The sequence below is a fragment of the Falco punctatus genome, assembly GCF_963210335.1.
Source record: "Falco punctatus genome assembly, chromosome: Z".
NCBI lineage: Eukaryota > Metazoa > Chordata > Aves > Falconiformes > Falconidae > Falco > Falco punctatus.
The window spans coordinates 77958360-77982803 of record NC_137586.1 but is presented as its reverse complement, the minus strand read 5'-3'; the positions used below and the strand labels follow the sequence as shown (position 1 = coordinate 77982803).

Sequence of the window (24444 nt, the reverse complement as noted above, 5' to 3'; positions counted from 1 at the left end):
CTGCATGCATATGCAACACATGCATTTCCAACTTCTTAAAAGTTAACCACTATTACATAAATCATAATTGACCTCTAATGTAAAATAGTTCTAGTTAAACATTTTTGCCCTGCTATAGTGCCTCATATGTGTCCTAATGTTAATTTCTTCTTTGAATTGCTGTGAGAGTATGCTGCATGAAGTTCCTACCAGCAAAACTGCTATCATTTTCTTTGTACTTTTCCCTGAAATGTTCACAAAGTTCTTTAAAACACCAATCAAAACTTAAAAAATAAAATAAAAAACATTTCCTTTATGAAAGCTCAATGACCTTTGACATCATTCACTATTTAGAAACCCATAAAAGAACAGATAACAAATATATGACTCACAAATTATCAATTATGAAAAATAATCTGGGGTAGAATGCTACACTAATACAAAAAGATGGATTACTTGTCATAAACCAATAAAGCTTTTGTTTGTGAATCCAATATCTCATTTCTTTCCTTCGTGTTGGGAAACTTAAAATTATTTTTAAACTGCATTAACTTAAAAAAATGCAACCATCATGAAGGTGAACGCTGAAAACGCCCCCAGAAATAATCTGTCATTTTTTAACCAATTTATATTCGACTAGTAGTTCTAAAAATCAAAAGACAGCAGGGACTAGATCCATCATAGAGCAAGCAGATACTCCTGCATTTCAGAGGTACGTGGGGGTGTCGGTTCGATGGTCCAGATCTTAAAGTGGCCTCAAAGAAGTGCCATATTTGTCATTGCAAGGCAGACAACAGAATGTAATTAGTCTATAACCACATTTTACAGCACAGACAGCCTGTTCAAAAGCACTCCTCCTGCATTAGAATTCTTCAGGTTTAGGGGTTTACTTTGCTGTCTGTAACATGGGGGAGGGGAATATTTCAGTTTTTATTAGAAGAAATGTGAGAAAGGGTGGATGCCTGCAGAAAACAAAATAAATACCAGCCTCAGAGGACCGGGGTGCAGTGCCATCAGCTGTCGGGAGTTACCTACGAAAAATCCTGGCCGATGATGCAGCAGAGAATGCATCACACTCGCTGACTGGCAAGTGACAGGACTGCTCAAATCCCGAGATAAACTGAGATGAGCTTTATTTCCATCAGAAATCACAAGCTCCCTGGCTCAGCCTTTTGCCTCCGCTGCAAGCTCTGGACCCAGCGCTTGTGGCACAATGTCGAGAGAAACATACCGGCAGGAATGCTACTGATGTGCATCACTGCGATGGCCCCCCGTCCCAGTTAAATTTGTGACTGCGTCTTCACACACACCTTCTGCTCTGCCAGCGCCAGAACCCACGCTCATCCTCAGCTCACCAACATTGCTCCGATCAAGTGGAAACACCTGATTTAAAACACTGCCAGCTACAGCCCTTAACTATCCCGCACTGTGAGAAACCGTTGAATGATTTAATTAAAATAATCTAATTTAAATTAGGCGTATTAGACATTGTAAGTAAAGGAGCAGAAGGGTGAGCGCAGTGATCTGGAGGCAATGAAGCGTACTAACCAGAGATTCCCAGGTTCAGATCCCGGGGTCAGATACGCACTCCCTGCTCCCAGCTTCAGCTGGGAGTGTGCCTGGAGGTGGCTGCCTCTGCGCTGGGGAGAATGGAGGAGCAGGGCTGTGTGTCGGGGGGGATTAACTACATTGTCACTCACTAATGACAGCTGCCAGATGATTAGAAACCACATTAAGTTCTTAACTTTAACTTTGCTAATCAGCGAGATCAAACTCCTACAACCGGATTGGATTTTTTTTCTATTAAATAAGAAGAGAAAGAATATGAAGAAAGTAGTTTGCACGTTTACTGCCTAATCAGGATGTAAGGCAGCGAACAGGCACACAGCTGTAAAAATGAACTTTTACAGAATAAAATACTCAACTGATTTGGACCAGTTTCTGCTGCACCATTTGCAAGGGCTTAGTTTTCCTATGCATACAGGACAAAGGTTTTAAGCAATTAATATTATTTCTTCCTACCAAATGCTGACAATTAATCAAGAATCAACCAATGAAAGGGAAATTTTAGTTAAGCATTTTGATATATTCTTCAGAAAAAGTGGAACTTGGGAAGAGCAAAGCTCTGCCACATTTACTGGGAGAATGGAAAAAAAACAGGACTTTCAGAAAAAGATCTGAGCAGCCTTTACTGTAACCCTTCACTGGGAGGCTGTTGGTCAAGTCAAAAGGTGTGCCTTCACTTTAGGGAAACTTGTAATTTTGCCATATTCTCCATATAGACAGAAAGCTTACTTCTTCAGTACTGCTTTTGAAGCAAATTAAAAACAGAGTTAACAGCAAGGCCATCACGACTTTTTTTCCCACCCCCAACCCCAAAAAACTACGGCTCCGATAAAGCTGCTTTCGGAAACAAATGGTCACCCAACCCTTTTATGGCTTTAACAAACCCTCAATTCTGCCTCCTGTTCCACACAATGTAGACTCTATTTGCACCCGTGCAGTACTAAATTACAGATAAAGTTACAGCAAATTTGTTTTCCCAAAAAAGCAGTGAGGCCTAATATCCCTTGAGTCATAACAGCCTTGCCTTTCATTCAGAAGTAGAACTGGAATAACTTTCCCCCCCAGAAACAAACGCTTCTTCCCGCGACAATGGGGCCGTTCTTGCCACGCTGAATGGGATGCGGCTCAGCTTGCAGGTACCCAGGTGGGGAGGCAGGGGGGCAGCTGACCCAGGTGGGCAGCCCCTGCTGCGGCGGGTAGCTCCAGTGCACTCCACCATCCATTAGACAGGCTGACCCGGGAGCTCTCCACCCCCAATAAGCCAAGAAGTATGCCCAAGCAAATCAATAACTTATAGAGATGTATCTTGTTCATACTGATGGAATCAAGGTAGCTAATCAAAATCTGAAGCAGCCTTGGAACAAGGAAAAAAATCTCTTAAAAGGTTAAAAAACCGCAACACGCACCTGAAGTGATCCTTGTATGTGAAAGGAATACTGACATAATAATGACCTACAAGCACACTCAAGTTATTTTCCAAATGCTCTAGCTAACAGACTGTGATGAATAAATAACTTTTTAATGTGTTTCACTGGACTTGTGCTAGGGAAGCTTAACATCCAGTCTTAAAAACGCTATTCAGATTCATGTGAAGCTGTAACACTACGAAGATAGTGACAGAACGCCAAAACAAAGCTCAAACGAGAGACTTCATTATTTACCTCTTTTTCAAAATAAAACACTCCAAAATGTTTCCATGTTTACTTGCTACATTATTTAGATACTATTCCTAAAAGGTGACAGTAAAGCACATTTAGAGAATGAGCATTAAGTGTTGTTAATGCGGCCTTACGCTGTTAATCATTATCTTGGGAAAATTATATTGTGTTTTATACACTAGTACTATGACATTTTTATTAACTCATAATCCCTCTGCTAACAGTGGTGCTTTAAGCAAGTAATAATTAAGATGGCAGCAAATACTAAAAATACCTACTTTTAAATTTTTCAGCGATGTTAAAGGGATACAGTATCTGTTGGTTACTAGAGGTACTTGAGGGAAAACAGCAAAAAGGATATTGTATACCACATGAAAAATACCGATTTTGTCTTTATTAAGGAAAACAGGGTTAAATAATCATTAACAATATAAATAAATCATTAACAGTATCTTTTACAGTACTGACCACCTATCTTCAAAGGAATTAGCTGAATTTCATTATTAAAAATATACTTTTCTTGGAAATGGAAGAATTTGTCATTAGAAAATAAAGAGTTTCAGATAGGCACACCTGTGCCTCCTGGTCTGAGATATGGAAGAGATTTTTCCTCTCCCTTATAAATAAGCTCCAGAAAAAGACAGAGCAAGAACAGAAATATCATACAAGCTGACTTTATTAGGATGAGAACAGTCTGGAAAGGTGCATCTCAAGCCAGAGAGACTCCATGCACTCGTGCACTTAAAGACTGAGGAGGAATACAAGGAAACAGCAAAAACTCATACATTAGTCGTGCAATGGCTATTATTAAAGTAGAGATTTACCTTCAGCTTAATGTGTTTATCCCTCCAGTTATTATTTAAAGGGGATGTACCGAGTGCAGAGAATCACATACACACGTTAATATTGGCTTGATTTTTTATTTAACCATAGCTTTCTCAAGTATACAGTGCCACTTTCTGTGGCACTGAATGCAAAATACGTATTCAGTATATCAAAACAGAATTAATTTTATTCATTTTTGAGCACATTTCTCCGCTACCTTTTTTATTTTTTTAATGGGTTAGGAAGTGTCTGTCTGTGTTCATTAATGAGCAGTGTCTACTTATTGAGGCCAGTCAATTAGAACTGGAATACAGGCACGTCTAATCACAGCTACTATACAACTGTGGAAAGAAAATCATGTCTCCCATTCAGCCAGTGCTGCACGCTAATTGCCCAAGAAGTTCCAATTGCATAATACCGGTTTTAACAGGTAACTTTGCAGTGCTAATAATAGCTGTGAGAGCAGTGTCAATCTCGAATAAACAAGACTAAATTATGCCAATTTTCAGCTTTTGCAGATCAGTGGGTTCTTCTTAGAGTACTTGTATCTCTGGAAAGCAGTTGGTATCTCGTAACTTCAGAGTTACAGTAATTGTGTGGATGTTATTCATGGAAACGTACGAACTCCAAAGATCTGCCGTGCAAGTCTATTCAGTATCAGCTGCAGCCATTTGGCTTACAGTTATTCATTTATTATTTTTCTCTTCAGTAACAATTCTGGTCACAACATTAAGTTATCTCTACTGGGTAAGTGTTAATACTTACCTAGAATAAATAAAATCTACCAATGAAACCAAAATAAATCATGCTTTAAAATTATGTCTCCTTGCTTATTGAAAAGTAATGAACAGATTTGGGGATATAAACACCCATTAGTTTTCTTTTGAAAAATAAACTGGGAAAAAAAACCCAACCCAACAAACCAATGCTGTTTCTATCAAACAAGTGGCTACGAGGTTTACAGGCTCTTTATTTCAAGGTCAGCTGAAATTCTCCTTTCCTGCAGATCACTTAAGCATGACACTCGGTAAAAACTTAACATTCTACCCACACTCTGTTTCATGTCTTAACAAACTATCTAGAAAACATTGTTTCTTGCCTTAATAGTTAACTAAAAGGGTCTTCAAGGCAGTTTTTGCTCCTCTTTATATTGCCATGACCCCTGCAGAAGGTTACTGTGCAAGGAACAGCCATCACAAGCACCCAACATTTACCAATAACATGGCTAAGGCTATGTAAGGATTTTCTTCACCACTTTGCAACCACTAGTTTGGCCCCAATTAAGGTATTTAAGCAAATATTCTGCCTAGACAGTCATCTGCTCAATGCAGGCTTGTCACTGAGATCTGCAGCTGCTGCCTTGGGCCAACACCCAGGAGGGGAAGGGGGAAAAGCATGTGGAAAGGTGTTTCAGGGAAGCATCATTTTTCTGAAAGAACAGATTTAATCTTAATTCTTCGGGTATGGAAACACCCTGGGTGGAAACACTGTTTACCCTGACTAAACTATACAATAAAGATTATGTTAATAATGTGCTGTGTAAATCATGCCTAATGTAGAAGGAAAGAAAAATAATCCACCACTTGTAAACTTAAGTGTTCTGTAACACTGTACTTCAGTGGTTTGTTTCCTTGAAATTAAGACGGTCTACTCAGTGCACAAAGAGACACATTATCCCAAGCAACAGACAACTTCTAGTGCTACTTCTTTTTCACACCCTGTCACAAGCAGGTTTCCCTAACCAGGAAAATAAGCAGCTTTCCTAGTTTAGTTGTAAATGCCCTGCTCCTTCACAGGACTCTCCTACATAAATCTTAATGGAGTTCAGTTGAAAATAAAGTTTCTTGCATGGACAGCCCACCTCATGCCAAGGAGGAAGGCAGAGGGGCCAGAAGAAAGGGGACAGCAGAATGACAGAGCCATTTTTCACTTCAATTTCCTACTGTATGGAGGGGAACAGACTAATCCTTCACTCTCCCTGCCAGTTCTGCCAGTTTTGGACATCATCATCACAAGCGGCATCGCCACCTGCCAGTTATTTCGAAGTGGGAAGCAAGCTTTCAAACTCTCCCTGGTCCAAACTAGCCATTTTTGGAATGGGAAGCGTGCAGCATCTCTCTTTTGCCAAAAATGTAGGATAAAGCTGTGTGTGGCAGACAGTCCTTTTTTTTAGGAAAAAGGGACTAAACTTCCCATGTAACTTTTGCAATGGTTACTTAGGGGTGTTTTCCTTCTAAGAAAAATCTTACTTACAACACCAATAAAGCCAATGTTAGTCATACAGCATGCGTGGTGCTAGCAGAAACAAAATATTTTCTAAGCCCTTTTTTTATATTAACAGCCTGGATTTCATGTTCTGCAATCAAAACTGAAAATATGAACTTGCATGTTAAACAATATAAGCAGGACAAGTATTTTCATGGTGCATATCTGAAACATTACGAAGTTATCCTAAGTGTTTTCACTCCAGTAAAGTCCAGCACATTGAAAATTGGTTGTTTTTTTCTTAATTCGTCCACCAAGGTACAGATCCTTACAACATCGGCTAACAGCTACGTTCCTAATAAGCAAGTGACTACTCTATGGGGAGGGATAAGCACATTGAAGATTCCTTAAGGACCATTAGGAAGAAACTGGTAGCTTAATTTCTGAACAGGCTGTCCTTTCTAAGTCTTTTTCACATCAAATTTTCAAAGGCTACGAAACATTGCTTCTCTGCTTGATCTTCCTTACTTGGGCTGCCCTCACCAGCACATGACATAGTTGGTTATTGCTTCTGTCTTTACTACACTGAAACTTCCTGCAAAATATTGCATTATATTATTTTAACTATTGACTTTTTTAACTATTATGGTCCAGTAAAACCAGTGTGTCCCATAGTTCTTCCACTTCAAAGCATACCATTATCAATACCTACCGCTGCTAAATAAAAAGGAAGTAAACACTCTTTGTAACATGATTTTATAATGTTTTAGTTCTCATATGAGTCACAACTAAAAGACGATGAAAAAGTAAGATATTTTATAATCCACCCATGTGCTCTATTTAAGTAATGAAAGTCTAAATGGCCAAGATTTCCTGCGACGACTGTGAAATAGAAGCTCAGGGAACCCGATGATGACAGGGTACACAACTACTTACTCCTTAGAACACCGTTACTGAATAATTATCCAAATCTAATATCCATGCTATCTGAAATCTTTCAAGTGCAAGGTTTTGTATTCAAGAGAGTTTTGTGCACTCGAGAGGAAAGCACAAGTAAGAAGAATACATGATGCAAAGCTGCTCCTCCCTGGACACACTGCCAGGCTGGTTCCAGTGCAAGCACCCTGCAACCTTCCAAACACAGAAAGCAAGAGGGGCCACAGCCAACACCAGGCAGCTGGGGATGGCCTTGTACATAATTAACGTTATGGGAAAACTACTCCAGAGCAAAACTGCAACTCACATAAACTGGCTGCCTAGATTTCTAGTCACACCACTGCCTTAGGAAGAAATCTAAGCTTTTAGAACTTTTTAGGCAACACTGAATGCTGAACAGTAACTGTTTTTGTTAATTTCTATAATTGTTGATCAACCACGCTTCTGTGTGTCAGGCTTGTTGGTGTATAAAGCTATAATAGCATTCTACAAGCTTTGATAATCAAATACTTTCACTGCAAAGCTGTCAGTTTTCCAAATAGGAACAAAAGGAAAACAGGTGAGAAAAACGGTCTGGTAGTGAAGGGAAAAGTCCAACACGTAGGATACCAATGCTCTACTCTGCTGTGTATTTCCTGTTTGAGAAATCAAAATAAGGGGAGTATTTCCACACACTGCATAGGTGGTTTTGAGACTGAACACATTAAGATTATGGTAAGTACCTAAAATAGATACGCAGGCAAAATAAACAGCTAATGGAGCAATTACAGTGCCTAAAGGGAGAGCTGGTGGCATTTCAGACAGCCTGCAGTGGGTACCCCAGGCACTTGGATGGTGAGGGCAGAGGTGACACAGAGATGATGCACACCCTCAGACAGACACATGCCCTCCTGGAACAGCAGCTGGGCAGCACACCAGATGCTTTAAGGTAAACAAAATCTGCACCAAGTCTGCACTTAGGCAATGAATCACACTGATAAACTGATGTAGCAAGTAGGCACTCACCCTGTAAAGGAAGTAAAATGAAAGCGATTTTTAAAAAACAAAATAAATAGGAATTTTAATGTATATAAATATTGCCCACTCTTTCCTTGTATCAGATGTGCAATGTGTCAAACACAAGATGTGGCTTGACGACACCAGGTATTTCCACACCAGCATCATTCCTTAAGTGTTATAGCTAAGTACAGAGGGTTTTTTGAATTGCTGGTGCTGCTGGTATGTTCTTTAGGTATGAATGGTTAATGGATTTTAATGCTTATATACCCCAGGATCCGCTACATATTTTTTTCTTTCCTATTCCACTTTCTAAAATCTGGCACACAGTATAGCAGTGTTGCAGAAAGCACAAATCCCACTGCGTTTTTGCAGCAGTCTCACATTAGTTCTGCTAGTCTACATAAAAACGAGGAAAGAGGAAACAGGATTTATATGACTTTTCTTCTTGTCTGCTTTACTTCTGAAAAAACAAAAGTGCAGCAGTCTGATCTACTTCATTCTTTTTCATTCTGGTGAAGATACAGCTGACAAAGAGCTGAAAAGACTCTTGCACATGTGTGCAACCTCCATCAGATATTAATCTTGTACCTGGCCTTGCCATTGCCATGTCACTTTACCTCTGCAAATCTCTCTTTTGAGAACAGGAAGTTTTGACAGCAACAGGCATTTTTGGAAAGGCTTTTTTAGGATGTAAGAAGTTTTTGCAACTACCTTAGCAGCAATTCTTCCAATTTCAAATTCTAGACAACAGGTGGCAAAAGACAATCTGATGGTCCACTTCACCCAGGTTTAGTAAAAAGCAATTTGAAGGTGTTTATGTCCTCAGTTATGGTATCAACAGTGGCAAAATTTACAAGCTTTGAAATACATCTGCACAATTCTGATTCTCCTACAATTAGTGTGGAAAACAAGGAAAATATTTAATAACTAACACAAGTGCATCCCCACTCCTGACAGTACCATATTAAATCTCCCCTAAAACGTAATCTCTGTCAGCTTTGGGTGAAAGTTGCTTCTGAAATACACAGCAGTTATAATTTCCCTTTTTAACAGGGAAAAATAGGAAAAAAACAAAATTAATGTCTCATTTCCTGCAAGGGACCAACTCTTTTTTCTGCTGTTTCCTTCTCAGTTTCAATTAATTAGCATGACACCACCACAACTAAATGATGTACGTGCAAGAGAACTAACACTTAATCAAAGGCTAGGGACACTGTTATGTCATTTTCACACATGAATTGTGTAATGTTAGAAGATAAAGTGAAGGTGAGTTAGACATGACAAGTGACTTGCATGCAGGGAGAGTCATTTTATCAATATTTCAAAGCCTAAGAAAGAGAAGCATTTTCTATGTGCATGCATACACACATATAGAAGGTTTCAGAGGAACAGGAACAGGAATAGGACAACATGTTCACAGAAAGCTGTAATTCGAGGACACACTGAGAAGTACATGTTATTGGGTGAACTCTGCTTCCAAATGAGAAAGGAAACAAGTTTATTTTACGAGTAACAGTTAAATGTTCAACCAGGCAATTAAAGTGCTTTACTGAGGCCATTTTGGGATACCAAACACTTTGAAGATTATATATTCCTTCATATTTCATGTTCAATGTTCCTCTAAGTAAAATATGTCGTTCCCTTTAGTTACTCAGTTATGAATTGTACTTTAAAGGCAAGGGGACATTTTTGATAATGCACATCTTAAACTTTTCATTAAACTACCAAATTTAAATTCTACCTTTTTGTGCACTCTGACATTTTTGTCTGGCATTTTCATTAATTTTGCGACATACATAAATGTAGCTGAAATGTTAACTGATCAATACTTTGTCTCTCTCATGTAGCACTAGAGCGAAGCTCCCCAAGGACCATGCAGCAGTACAGAAATTAAATGTGTAAAATATCAAATGTTAATGTTAAACACAGCAGCACTTACTGTATAACGACTGAAAAGGCTAAAAGAATTCCAAATGGACAGATGGTAGCACAAATTATCTACAATCACATTTAAAGATTAAAGTTTGTCCCGTAAAATAATTCATTGACTCACGTTGAAGTGTGTCCTTTTACTGATAGCTCAGTTGTCCAATTATTTTTGTGCTCATTACAGTGAGAAATGGCAGTATTGGAAAAAAAGAGTGAACACTTTTTTTCCCCCTACGTTGCACCCACTGACATCTGCAAGAACACAAATGTCTGGTCAAGAAGCTAATGGAAATTAGGCCCAATTTAGTAGACATTTCAGTGCCCACAGTAGATTAATCGAAAGAAAAAACATCCACTTTTGCATACTCTAATAAAAGTTCTTCTAACTGAAACATACCATATTAATCACTGAATTTAAAAATACATAAAAATTAACTGCTAAATAATCCAATGGTCTGTTTTAAATAGAGAAAATCATGTGAATTTACAGCAAAGGTGGTCTCTATGTATCCTATTCTTTTCTTTTGCATTAGGTGCTTAACAAGCATAAACACAAGCACGTAACAAATTCTTGATCAGCCTCAATATTACAGAGCTATATGTGATATAATAAAGCTGTTCTGGAACTGAAACATTAATTTAACATTGTTGCTATACACTTCCTTTATTTGACAGGGAAAAAATATGAAAAAAGGAGGAGAGAATATCAAATCTTCTGATGGTTCCACTCCGAAGTCATATTCTAGGCAGATCCACCTATGCCTCATGAGCTATTTACAAAGATCTTTGGATATCTGAAAAGTAACAGCTAATAATATGTCATAGTTATATTACCAAGAAAATACAAAAAATTATGTCTGGGTAGCAATCATTCTTCTGCTGTAAAGTACTGAGGCACAGAAAACAAAAGAGGGGGTCAAAAATTTAAGTCATTGAGACAAAAGCCCCAGTGAAGGCAGTGAGCTTATGAAGTTCAACAGAAACAGGCAAAATGTTGTTTAGTTGAGGAATGACACAATGTAGGTCCCTGAAAACTTCCAGGTTTATGTACCTCTAGGCACAGCATGGGCAGCATTGGTTACTGAGCTGGTGCCTTTGGCCAGATTTGAGACAGAACCATCCCAAACCTTTGATAAAGCATTTCCTTTCCTAAAATGTCCCAAATAACGTACAGGTTTGAGACATCTAAGTCCCGGAGCATAAATAATCAGCAAGCCCCTCCAGTGAACACTTGTAGTCCCGATGACCAACACTGTGATTCTCAAAGGAGAATGACTTTAAAAAGAGCTGCAGTAAACACTTCAGTGTGCCAAGAGCATAAAGGAACTGCAGCTTATTACAGACCACCACATTAATCCAGGCTTTCTGTGAGCTTCCAAAGACTAGCCCTCCTTTCCCGATATTTCTTATTAATTACAACTGTATTTCCAAAAACTGAGCTAGTCTCCCAGAACTTCTTCACCTGTGGTCTTCTGTAACAGCAGTCCCATCAGCAAGTGAAGACAGGGGTGTGGTACGAGACAAGGGTCCCTGTAACAGTAATGCCAAGAACCCCGGGCAATGGGACATCTGCCAAATCAACCCTCGCACATGCAACTCCCGTGAAATGGCTGTAAATCTGTGTCAGGAAGTTATCCATCAAAACAGAGCTTCCAATCCAACAGGAAGGAAGGAACGGTTAGTTTAAAAGTTTACTTCTCGTACATTATTTATTAGCCTGCATGCAGAGCTGGAAACATCCAGAATGGCCCATTTCTCATCTCCCTTCTGGCACTGACATTTCACTGTGACATTCTCTAACCTCTGGGAGACAACTTCAAGAGGAGATACGATTTGTACAATAGTGAAGAGATGAAAATGATACATATAAGTACAGCTTTTTTTTATAGCCTCTATTAAATTCAAGCGTAACCTTCGTGCAAGCATAATTCAGCATTACACGTGCAAGTGGACCGCTCTCAAGATTTTTCAAGGGCCTATGATCACTATGAAACTCCAGAAACCACCTAAATCCAAAGCTTACAACCATGATAGAAGTTACTGTAGGTTCGCCTTGGCTAGCAAAAACTTATCAATTTTTTTTTTTGCCCAGAGGGATGATGTGATCCTTGGAGAGAATAACATCAAGTTGAAAAGTGCAGGATGCACTGCAGATGCAGAGCATGAACACATCTGTGAAGTCACAGCACTGATGAAGATGTAATATATCCACAGCTACCACAACCACCACATACCAAGACAAGTACTAAAAGGAAACTAAGAAAAGGAGGCTTTTGAGATAAATACACATATAAAAAAAGAATATATATATATATATATATATAAAAAATCAGGAGCATGTTTCTACTGCAATACATTATAACCACAATAATGATGTATACTGCCTATAGACCTCTCTGCTCAAGTTCCGTGTTTTACGTATTTCCAATTAATTATGAAACTGAATTTCTTCTACAATAAGAAACAATAACAAATTAATGGCAGCACAACTTCCACCACAGCCACAGCAGTGCACCGTGAGAAGGAAAGAATTTAATTTGCCCCAAAGATTAGGATGTTTTTTCATTTCCCTTTCTTCCAGCAGTAATGAGTGTTCCATATCCACGTTAAAATTAGACTTAAGACAGACAAGTACTTTCTAGTACCTGGAGCAGTAATAGCAACATGAACATCTGAGTTTTATGTACAAGCCTGCATATTCCTATGAAATGTTGATCATTTGATACTGAAACGATAGATCATCTCTCTACAGTGAACAGTAGCAAGTATATTTAGATTTTTGCATGGTGTGGTTGCTGCAGACATCAGTAGTAGTATAAAACCCCGGAGTGTTTGACCAGCACACTATCTCCTGTACTCCTGATAAACACTGCAACCAAGGATGGAAAGCGTGCTGCCATCCTTTGACAGGCCATGCAGGGGCATTATAGTCAGTCACATAGCATGAACAAAGCCCAGCTGGAAGTTCGTTCCTGAAAAACAGCATGATCTAGTGACACACCAAAGCACCCCATTTACCACTCTAGTGCAGCCAGCTCCAATGCCTGGTTTGATTTTTCCAAATTTGGGGCACCTGAGCTTCAGGCACCCAAGGCAGGAACACTGTCACCAGACTCCCTCTGTAATTTATTCAAAGAAAGAAGAAAACCATTCCCTGTTCAAATTCATGGCAGAGAAGTCATAACTTCAGTATTTCAGCCAATAAATTTAGGTACTCCAGGCAGTGTGTCCATGCACACATTTTTACTCCTGGTTGGACTCCCTCAGGCAAAAAACAAACAGGAACTCTGGTCTTGTTTGTATCTCGTAAGATTTTGAAAATAAAAAGGTAATCACCTGGGTAGCACATTATAATCTACAATTATGCTTGGAATTTTCAAAACTTAACAGGAAAGTAAAGGTTAATATTAATGAAGGTAATGTTTTATGGAGCAATAGCAGCTTCATTTAAATCACTAAAATTGAATTGTCTAAAAACTGAACAGTGACCAGAACTTGATGCCTAAAAGGTACTAGTTTCTTTGCACTAATGATTTTTAAATTGTTTGGCTTTTGTTTTGTTTGGTTGGTTGTGTTTGTTTTGGTTTTTTAACTAAGAATACTAAATCTGAGTAAGGAAGAAACTATTTGGGTCCAGAGTTTTGTACTTCTAAAAAAAGTTATAGGCGTAACACATTGATATGTGGAGGACAAAATACCCCCCATTTTACATTCATGATATGTAAAAGAACTCATGAAATAGTCACAACAAGTTTTAGAGTAAATATGCAACATACAAAGGGGCCAAACAAAATTTAACGGAAGTAATGTGTGGCAAGCTCAAAATATATCATCCATAGTTTCCTGACTGTATTTTGAGTTGTATCACTTGCTTATGTTATTTGTACAACTATAAATAAAACCCCACAACTTTCTGTCTTGTTTGTGTGATATTTTAAACTTAATTACTTTTTTTAAAAGCATGAGTGAACCTGATTTACGTTTATCTTCATAATGCAATGTTCTACATAAATTAAAAAAGAACACCCCCCACATCAACACTGTGTTATCCCTCAGTCTGGAACACAAACACACCAGGATGATCAACAACAACATAAAGTAGATCATACCAAAAAAGCAGCAAGACTTCTTGGGGGAGAATCCCAGTCAAAGCAACTGCTAATGTAGTAGGCGGCATTTATGAGCACCATGATACAACGCTTCATCCGGGCAAAGTTTCTTAACAGTAGCTGTTAAAAAGATGAAAGAATGAAAATGTTTCAGACCCCTCAAAAGCTTCAGAAGAGTCTCATGCTTACAATATTGTCATCCTAATTTGGGTGAAGATTGAGAAAATAACATGTTAAGATCTCTAGCTCACAGAGGAAAGATAGTTCATAATTCAAGAGACTTGGAAAACAGAATTTGTTAGTTGTGTCAATTGATATTTGTTGAATTTAACTCTAAATAGTACACAAATTGTTGTTCAGTTCTAAAAAAAACAGCCACTTGCAAATTTTCATGAACGATTTTGTTACTAAGATTTCAGAGTTTTATTAAGTAAGCAAGATTTTCCCCATTCTTAGAAAATTTTGGCCTTCCTTAAAAAGATGCTGCAGGACACACCTGAAATCATGCAAAATTACTATGGCATTCCAATTAAGATAACCTGCACCCTTTATATCAAACTTTTCCTTTATCTGTAACAAATTTGTCTCTTGCAATGTATTTTGACCACATGCTTTTAAGTATTTATTGAAGTGACTTCAACCGCGTACATTCAATCTATATAGAAATAAGACATAACTGTGCTGTGTTTTGATGCAGGAGAACACCCTCGAAGCAAAAAAAGTTAACAAAGCAGTGAATGGTTTAATTTGTGTAATGAGTAGCACAGAAAACACTAGGTAGGTAAGATGTGGATGTTTTAAAATGCAACCACATCACTCATACATAAAGATTCCTTTTTTCTCCACCCTAAGGTTTATGGGGGGTGGGGGTGGATGGGGCGGTGTTTATGCCATGCAAGCTAATCTAAAAAATCTAAAAAAAATGCCACCAACAACCCAAGGTGGGTATTTAAAATTTACTCCTCCTGCCATCTGCAAAAGTCACAGTGCCATTTTCTGTTACAGAAGTGGGTAGAAGAACAAATCTTGAATAAAAGGCCTTGGCGCTTCTTTGCTGGAATAGTGGTGCAAAATGCAGCTTTAGTAACAGCATTACTCACAACAGTTAGAAAGAAGCATTTCACCTCTTGAAATCTTCCTTAATGAAATACATTATCCAACTGATACAAAATTCATTCAGCAGGTAATTTAAATTAAGCTCGAGTCTATAAGCTTGCAGCAAAATAAAAAACAGGTTTGAGACCTTTGCCTTTTCGCTGCAAACAAAATTCTTGTTCCCATAGTCCAAGCAAAAGCACAGTTCTCTCCATATAAAATACATTATTCGTGGAACATGAAAAACTGAATGAAAAGTAGTTCAAGTGGGGAAAAAGGTAAGATGTGTGTTCAAGTATTTTTTACCAAAAGATTAAAACTGTGTGTAGCAATAAAATCCAGAGAAAAAAGAAAAAGGGTCCAGCTATCTCCTACCCACAGGACTCCCCGAAGTAATAAAAGAGTTTTAGCTTGCTTTCACCTTTGATTCAAACCTTACTCAACTGACTTATTTAAAATTTGGCTAAAAGAATGCTGAAAGACTCTTTACCCTGCAACAAACAGAGATCTTTTGGGTCAAGGTTAACAGCAAAAATTTATGCAAGACTTGGTTTACATGCACCTGCGCTATAATCTGATATGGGTGGAACCTGATGGTTTCAACTGTGTTCTTATTCACGTATTTCATGGAAATTAAGCTGCAGTTTATAGAGGAGACATAATAAACCCATGTATTTTGTTTCTGCCTTTTCCAACCTATCATATTCTTTTGTAAACAGGTAATGAAAATGTTATTCTTTACCCTCTGCAGTACGATACCAGATATTTGGATATGCACACTTGATATTAAGGCTTTTGGAAAGGATTAGTGTTTCCTTACTCTTTACCTGTTTAGACAGTCTGTTTTCCTCTTCAATGTACTTCTGTTCTTTGGGCATTAAGGTTCGTATGCTGGCTTTCACCTATGCATTAAAATGTATGTCAGTATTTCAAGCTTACTCGCTCCTTACCCAGTAGTAACACATGCTTCAATTTGCAAAAATTACGAAGTTCCAAAGTCATGGCTGCCAAGCCCGTGACACACAAACGTACACAGAGGCATGAGTTGCCGCTCTTTACATTAGCAGCAAGAGCAGCAGCAGCAGCAACAAAAAGAGTGGGTGTGCCAGGCAGTGGCAGAAGAGTATTCTGTAGTATACATCAAGGTTTAGAGAAAATGAGGAATGACAGAAATGCTCTACAAATCAGGAACAAAAGCTTTCATGAAACTGAACTCTTTAGCAGTACAAAAAAGCCAAAGTTAAGACTTACAGCATTAAAAATCACATCTATTTCAAGATAGATGACCCCCTTTGTTGGCCCTGTCAGCTGCTTGTTTTTCAAGACGTAGGCTTTCTGTTCACCATTTTGAATCTGCAGGAAAAGGACATGACAGCCGTCTGTCTCGCGGTCTCCGCTGAATACACCCCCCCGGTGACCCCTGACCCCCAGCTGCTGAAACTGACAGAGAACCCAAAACAACTGTGGCAAGTCTGACAAGTACCTGTTCATTACCAGGACCGAGTCTGTCAGGAAAAATTAACTATCATGGGATTCAACATGGCCGTGAATTGAGTATGTTAAAATTTTAGTGTTCTTATTACAGATCTTGGTTGAGAAATGACAGACACAGAGCTGCAAATCTTCCCCCCCACCCCCCCCACCCACCCCCTTTCTTTCTTACACACACACACATGCCCCCCCGCAGCTTCAGCAGGAAAAATTCAGAGCGGTATGTCAGGTGAATGAAACTTACAGACAGCAATGGTATAGCGACTTTGCCTAGAAAGTCAGCGGTCCGATCGCGGTCTTCGTCATAAACTGTCACTTCAAGCACCGAGTGGATGTCTTTAATATTGCTACAAAGGGAGAAGCAACGAGAAGAAGTCATCTACACCAGGGCACCAAGGACAAAAGCGTGAAAGGTTAGCAAAACCAGATACCCGTCTATTTTCCCAAGCCATGGCAGAGAACAGAACTTAAGTAAATGGGGCATCACCCCTCCATATAACCAAAAGGCTTTCTAAGGGCTGCCGCGATCGCTCACGCTCTCTGCAAGCCCTTCCCAGCAGAACTTTTCCAAAGAATGTTGCTTTAAATCTGCTACCTGGGGTTTGCGCCACAGGAGCTGCGAGGAGAGCCAGCACACAGCAGCACAGGGGGATTTACAGCCGCCAGCAGCAGGACGGAGAGCCTTTAAAGACTATGCCTTAAACACCGCTACCGTCACAGCAATTCCTACTGCAACTACTGTGCAATCTGTAGGTTTGTCAACGAAAATAATTACGAGCTACACGAGCCTGCCCCTGCACTGAGAACAAGCTCTTTAATTCTGAAATCCTTGCTTAATTGCAAATATACAAATCGTCACAACAAATTAGGAACAAGCAAGACAAAATGATGCCTTTTTCAGCTACTACTGTTTTTTGCCTGCCAGCTATTAAACACTCCACCACCATGCACAAACAAATGTCACTGTACATTGTAAACTCTCAAGTGAAAAATCCACATTCCTTATTCAAAGGAAAAAAACCCAACAGAATTGTTTGAGAGAACTCATTTTTGATCAAACAGCTGATCAGGAAATACAAACTCAAGCAATTTAACTTTGGTAAAATATACAGCTCCAGATGAAACTGGACTGCTAGCCCAAAATTAATTAACAAATCTGAAGATAAACAAAAGTCAATGATAACATACACAGAAGAGAGGTGAAAACTCTCCTTAAAGGCCTTTTGAATTTTTCTGTTTGATTCCTTGTTAGTCTTTTGTCCTCTACAAAGCCAGGCAATTTCTTATGCAGAGAACACTGTCGAGCAGTAAAGGTTGATTAGCTACTGGCTTCATTAGTATGTAATTAACAATAAATTAATGAAGAATTTTGTGTGGGTTTGTAGATACATACATGAGAACTACATTAATAAGCTATAAGAAGTACAACTGTTGTAAGATTTGTTCTTTTGTTCTGAGTTCATTCCTGAATGCTCACTGCCCGGCTACAGATGCCAAATAAATGAATGATGAATTTGGGGGGATGGGGCGAGGCTGGGGGGGTGGGGGGGTGGGGGTGCGGAATTAAAATCAGACCGAGTTTTGAGATCAAGGGCAAAATACAGCATTTTCATTAATGATAAAGTGAAGCCAGTGTACACAAAGCTAAAGCTTCTACTGGTTTTGCAGTGAATTGTTAGCTTATTTCAGCAGCAGAGAAACCCGCAACTGATCCGTTTTCTACTCGGCGGTGTCACATTGCAGTCAGACACAGAGAAACAGGGAGAAAAAGAAGCAAGACAAATAACAGGAACATTTTGTTTGTGGATGACTTTTCTATTTTGACAGCTTTTTGCCGTCTTCAAGATAACAGAACGATAAAAAAAAAAACCCGACCGCATCACTTCCCAATAAACTAAATGTTTCAGACTGCATTTTACCCAATAGCCACATTGTACTGGTACAATACTGGATGATATTGTGAGAGGTGCAGTTGGTAAATGGAAAGAACAAGTGGAAAGTATCTGATCGTAATTCAGAGAAGTATAAATCCATTCAAAATTCCTTCCTTTAAACAGTTACCTAATGTTTACTGACATTAACAACCACATTTTAATTAAGGTCATAATCATAATATCCCTTTTTCCACCCAAAACTTCAGGCTGGGTTTGGCCCTTGACACTCTCACTGGAGCTGGCAGGAGTCTGGGGCGCTCAGCAGTACTCATACCTGGTTCCCAAGAAACAGACCTTGCTTTTTTACCTTATTAAAATGGCACCTCCTCTCTAATTTTTTTCTCATGTTTTTAATCCTCAAAAAAGTATTACACTGCTTGGTTTAGAAATACTGGTGTGTGATCACTATCTTTCTTCAGAAACAACAGCAGGTATCTTCAATTCACACGTACATCCCTTCCACACCCTCCACTCTCAAAGAAAACCCACAGCCTAACCGCAACCCCCCAACACGAGATCCAGACACCTACAATGTGAAGATTTTGTTCCATTCCGGATTGAGGTTCTTGTAGATGGTGTGTGTCAGCAGTCTGTCATTGTTCAATTCAACTACACAAAACGGATCACTTTTACCTATAAGAGAAAATTTTGAACAAAATTTATGAACCAAGAAAGCACACCATGAGCAAGGTTTAAATAAAAATTAGTTTTGGTGGCTTTTTTTTATTATTATTATTTCTGTAAAGCTGCATTGTAATTCTCTCAGGAATTAATTCTGGGAAGTCCTATGGCCTGCATTACATTCAAGATGATTGTAACAGGCTGTTCATCTCTGTAATCTATTAACATTCTTCACTGAAAGAACATCTTTTTTGTCTTTAAAAAGAGAAATTAAAAGAAAAAAATCACCATACAGTCTTTTCTGATGAAAAAACAGCATGCTCCTAAAAGGTGCCAAGCACCCTTCTGAGACAGCTAAGAGAACTTTACTTTAATGGTGCCAATCCTACATCGACTGTAATAATAACATAATTAGAACATTTTGATTTATAGGAAATGTATTATTCCATATTATTTGTAATAACATAGCACCTATGACACTTATCCAAAGACTACATGCTTCATGCTGTAAAAATCCTCTCCCCAAAGTCAAAAAGCCTTAAAGGCAGTCTCAGATAAAAGCCTAACACCAGAGAAAGTGGGCAAGTACAATTAAACCATAAGACGGTATCAGTTGGAATGATGGGCTGTAGTTTCAGCACAGCAGAAGCTCAAACGTGGTTGAGGTTTTCGTATACATTAAAGCACAATGAAGTAGCTTTGCATATATTTACAAGAAGGTCCCTCAGCATGAAAGCCACCACAGGATAAAGTATGAAGATGCTGCTTTGAAAATGCAGCATATAGATAATGGAAGCAGTATCCTAGACTGGATATAGAAGTTGATTTGGGTTTTTTTTGTCTGTTTGTTTTTTGGTTTTTTGGGTTTGTTTTTGGTGGTGTTTTTTTTTTGTCTAAAGAAAAAGAACAGGGAAAGCAAGTGTATATGTGGGGGTACACCTGAATGCGAAATAAGCTGCTTAAAGCCAATGACTCAGGTGCTTAGGTATCAGGCAAACAGCAAGGAAAATAATCCCGACTGGAATTTTAGGGTGAAGATGGGAAACTTTTATTAAGCTTTTCCTCAGTTACCCACACGGTCAAGGTTTGTATTTGCAAAGAAGAGGAAGGAAAGTATACACCTGAATCTCATGCTTAACTACAGCTTGGCTGTGTAAAAAAAGAGCTTTCCAAAGAGGGAAGAAGCCAAAGAAGGGAAGATTGGTACCTCCAGGGTTTTGGGCCAACCCTGAAATTTCCTGGAAGGGTAAGAAGGTGTGAGGAAGATCTGAGGGACAGCTATGATGGAAGAAGCAGTAACGAAAACATGAGGAGCATGGTGAGAAGACAGTTGCAATAAAAAGGCAATAAACTGAATAAATCACAGTGTGGAGTAAATTATTTAACTCATATTTCAAGTTGTGACAGTAATGACAAACACTATAAATGCTAGCCAAGACAGAGATGCTCTCCCTCCCACCTATTTTTATTTCCTCCACTAATTGAAGAGAACAACCTTTGCCTTTGGCACAGAATACAAGTGTATGCATTATTTTCATGTGAGGCTACAAATATATAAGTAGAAAGCTGTAGAATAAATTGTTCCCAGAACCCAAGGAAACCTTGTCTGATGGAAATTAACAACCAAGTTGCATGCTACAGCATGGCTCATTCCCATCTCTGGACTTCCTTTGGACACCCAAGTGTTTGGAAGTTAGTGTTGGCATCGGCCTTCCACAATCAAATCTAGCACACTAAGCAACTGTGTTCCACAATTACTCCAATAACTCTGTAATGCTTTGTCACGCATTATAAGAAGGAATAAATCGGATAGTTCAATGGGGCTACATTAATGATATTAGGGAGGCATGTAATTTGTTTCATACCTTATACAAATGACAATTAAATCGATATTTAGACAAAGCTGTCCAGGGGTCGTATCTCCCAAACTGCAGTATTGATTCAGACTACATCAGAGGTTAATGTGCATATTATTAACTTTAATGATAAAGAGTAATTGTTTTAAACACATTGTGAATTACAGTTAGGGCTGATGTTTATCTTCTCTGGTAAACAATATACTGCTGAATCTTTCCCATAAAACTTGAGAAATGATTAATTCATTAGCCAGCAGAGATGGATATATCACGCATCTCCATGTTCTCCTACTTCACAAGCCTAAAAGGTGGTAGGCAACTTAAACAATTCATATTTACTTCAGTTCTTTAGGTTCCAGTATTTGAAAACAAAACACACAAGAAGACAGAATAGCAAGGCAGAACAGGTGAGCTAGGTAGGATTACTGATTTCATTTTTTAAACCACCATCAATCATATTTGCATATGATGGTACAATGCAATTTGTGCTTATTAATTGTACACAAATGCAGGAAAATGGACTGCAGTGTCTAAAGGCCATCTTCTGTAAACAAAGATAAGGTATTTACTACATTCATTTATTTTCTAAATTTGTTGACATGTACTTTTTCAATGACTCCTTACAGATTTATATGGACATCAATCCACTTAAGAAAGCTAAATAACATGTAACATTAATCACAGAGGTCCTTGATCAAATCAAAGACAAACTGTTTTCAGAACTAAAAAATATCCCCCCCCTCCCCCCGCCCCCCTCAACATTTCCTGTCTCCTCCCTCCTACAACTTGAAAACTGTTCGAGACCAAATTTGACAAAAGGAAAGATTGTGAAATGGTACAAGGGAAGGCCCAAATATCATGGTTGACAAGTGGAAGTTTCACGGCATTGAATACCTCTACTAAGGTATACTGGTTTTTACCGTATGAGGAGGCTATGAAGTTCCCATATGCAAAGCCCTTCACCATTGCCTATGGGCACTTCTTCCATATGCTAAAACACTCATAACCAAGCTGGGTATCTGAAAGGCAACACTCTTCGCTGACGTGCTAAACATATGGTATGTGCAAACGATATTTGGATACCAACCCAAATAAGTGAACATGATCCAGCAAGACAAAGCCAGAGCAATGTACAAGTACTTGGTGAAACTCATATCCATCTGTCATCTTTCAAGTTCTCATTATTAGAAGGAATAACTGCAATCTTAACTGTTGCTGACAGCCACGGCAACCTGCTGCATGGCAACAGTGTTCAAAATAATGGGATCATTCCCAATGAAAGCCTTAAGAGAGCACTAAAATACTAAAAGACGTTGTCCTTTGGTCTCCATGGTCTCTAGGAGGACCAAGGAAATCTAGGAACTTACAATGCATATTCACCAGTGTATTACTCAAAACCAATACCTTAAGCACAACACATACTCTAACCAAGGCAGCCTCAGACAACTTTTGTCTAGTTAATTCAACTAGCAATTTCCAACAAGACACAGATAAATGGTTTTCCTCATTTTTATGTGAAAGAACCATGTGTTCTGAAAAGCATGTGCTGTCCATCTAGCAGCTCTAAAACTATACTTAAAAACCTTCAATTAGTCTTGTGTCGCCTAAGCTCAGTTACATCATTGCAAATTATGTTGTCATCACAAGTATGCCTTTCACTACAGAGTAAATCACAACTGTCATATACCACCTGTCATACGTCAAGATATTCTACTCAAAATCCTCTGTCTACTGAGGATGTTCCAACTAGCTCTCTGCTCTCTGCCTTCCGCAGGCCTCCAGCTACTGTTCCAGTGGCTTTAGAGGTACTAAATGCTGTTGATCAGGAGGGCAGCCACAAACTTCTGAATACAGCCCAAAATATGTGCTCAGTTCTATCCAAGTGTAAGAGACCACCACATGCTTAAGGCACTCACACATTAAAAGCACGCTCCCAGCACAGCCGTAAACAGCACTTAACGATTTTGAGCAATCCCATGACTTCAATGGGACTAAACACTGTTTGAAGGAATTAATGATGCAAGTAGGTAACAAAAAACAGTGAAAGGTACCCTCCAACTTATTGAAATCACACCTGCAGTAAAAGCTCAATAAGAAGCAAACTGAATCTTATTAATCCATTCTGGTGCTGTAATGTCTCATGCTTTTTGGACTCTACCTGTACAGTCCTAAGGGCTCCTGAAATGACAGAAATAAAGTGCTAATTTACAAAATACATGTAATAATCTGGAAGGGATAGCAGCTTGTCTTTCAACAGATCTCCCTCACCTTTGTTCCCCCCTCTACAGACCTGGACTACCTAAGAATGTCCCCTAGAAGGAATTCTACTTTTTAATGTAAGCTACCCCTGAAAAAAATTAAAAAACACTTATCTTTTGAAGCTTCCCATTTTATTCAGCATGCTGCCCATTGCATCTGCTTTGACAGATATCCTTGTTTGCGCTGCACTGTATTGAATTTAAACTTTAAACAGGCGTCAAGACAGGAGCGCAAACTGAACTATTTTACTTGGATCTCAGTATTTTACTTCAATCAGCATCGCGTCCCTCATGTTGCACACCATACACACCTTAATTAAAAATTAAGTCTTTTGCTTGTCACCTTACTTCTCAGAAATAATGCGTGCGCCTGGATGAATGGTACACCCACGAGCTGAAACCAGCCCAACTCCGCAAGAGTGGTTAAGTTGCAAGAGAGGCTACCCAGGAACTAGAGAGGTCTCATTTGTTATTTGCTTCACAACCCAAAGTCTCCCACAGCCCAGGAAGTCCCTCACAACAGAAATAAAGTCAGTTCAGAGCTGGGATCCATTACCCGGACCTCAGGAGGCTGGCCACTGGAACAAAATTTTTCTGCTGCAGTTATCTAAAATACACTTTTTTATCATAGAAAAGAGACTTCCATAGTGACAATTTTTAACTGCTTCTCAAAATATTTAGAAAATCAAAACAACAAAACCTCAACCTCTGCACAATTTTAGGTTCTGAATTTTCTTCTCAAGTTGCCACAGCACCACATCGCCTAACAGTTTTGCAGTGTTTTCTGCTTGGAAAAGTTTGGGAAAGGCCCTTTCCACCAGTTCAAAGGCCACAGGACCTCCACATTTGTAGGTCAGCTGGCTCGCTTTGCTGGAACTGATCAGTGAGCACCAATGATGTGAAGTGGCTTGTGAACCCTTGCGAACTGATGTTCTAGGGCTGCAGAACAGGTCTCAGACATATGCCACTGCAGCCTGCCTTCC

At 38.9% G+C, this 24444-nt stretch overlaps 1 protein-coding gene across 5 annotated transcripts in view; it reads right to left on the bottom strand.

Annotated features, from left to right (window-relative positions):
- MCTP1 (multiple C2 and transmembrane domain containing 1) overlaps positions 1-24444 on the bottom strand; it is a 277984-nt gene that overhangs the window by 80009 nt on the left and 173531 nt on the right. For all 5 annotated transcript variants that reach the window (XM_080372351.1, XM_080372354.1, XM_080372352.1 and 2 more), the window contains 5 exons: positions 19257-19359; positions 17037-17139; positions 16553-16654; positions 16129-16203; positions 14207-14326 (listed from right to left, as the gene is read on the bottom strand). In XM_080372351.1, the coding sequence (XP_080228477.1) occupies positions 14207-14326; positions 16129-16203; positions 16553-16654; positions 17037-17139; positions 19257-19359 (503 nt within the window). The remainder of the gene's footprint in view (positions 1-14206; positions 14327-16128; positions 16204-16552; positions 16655-17036; positions 17140-19256; positions 19360-24444) is intronic.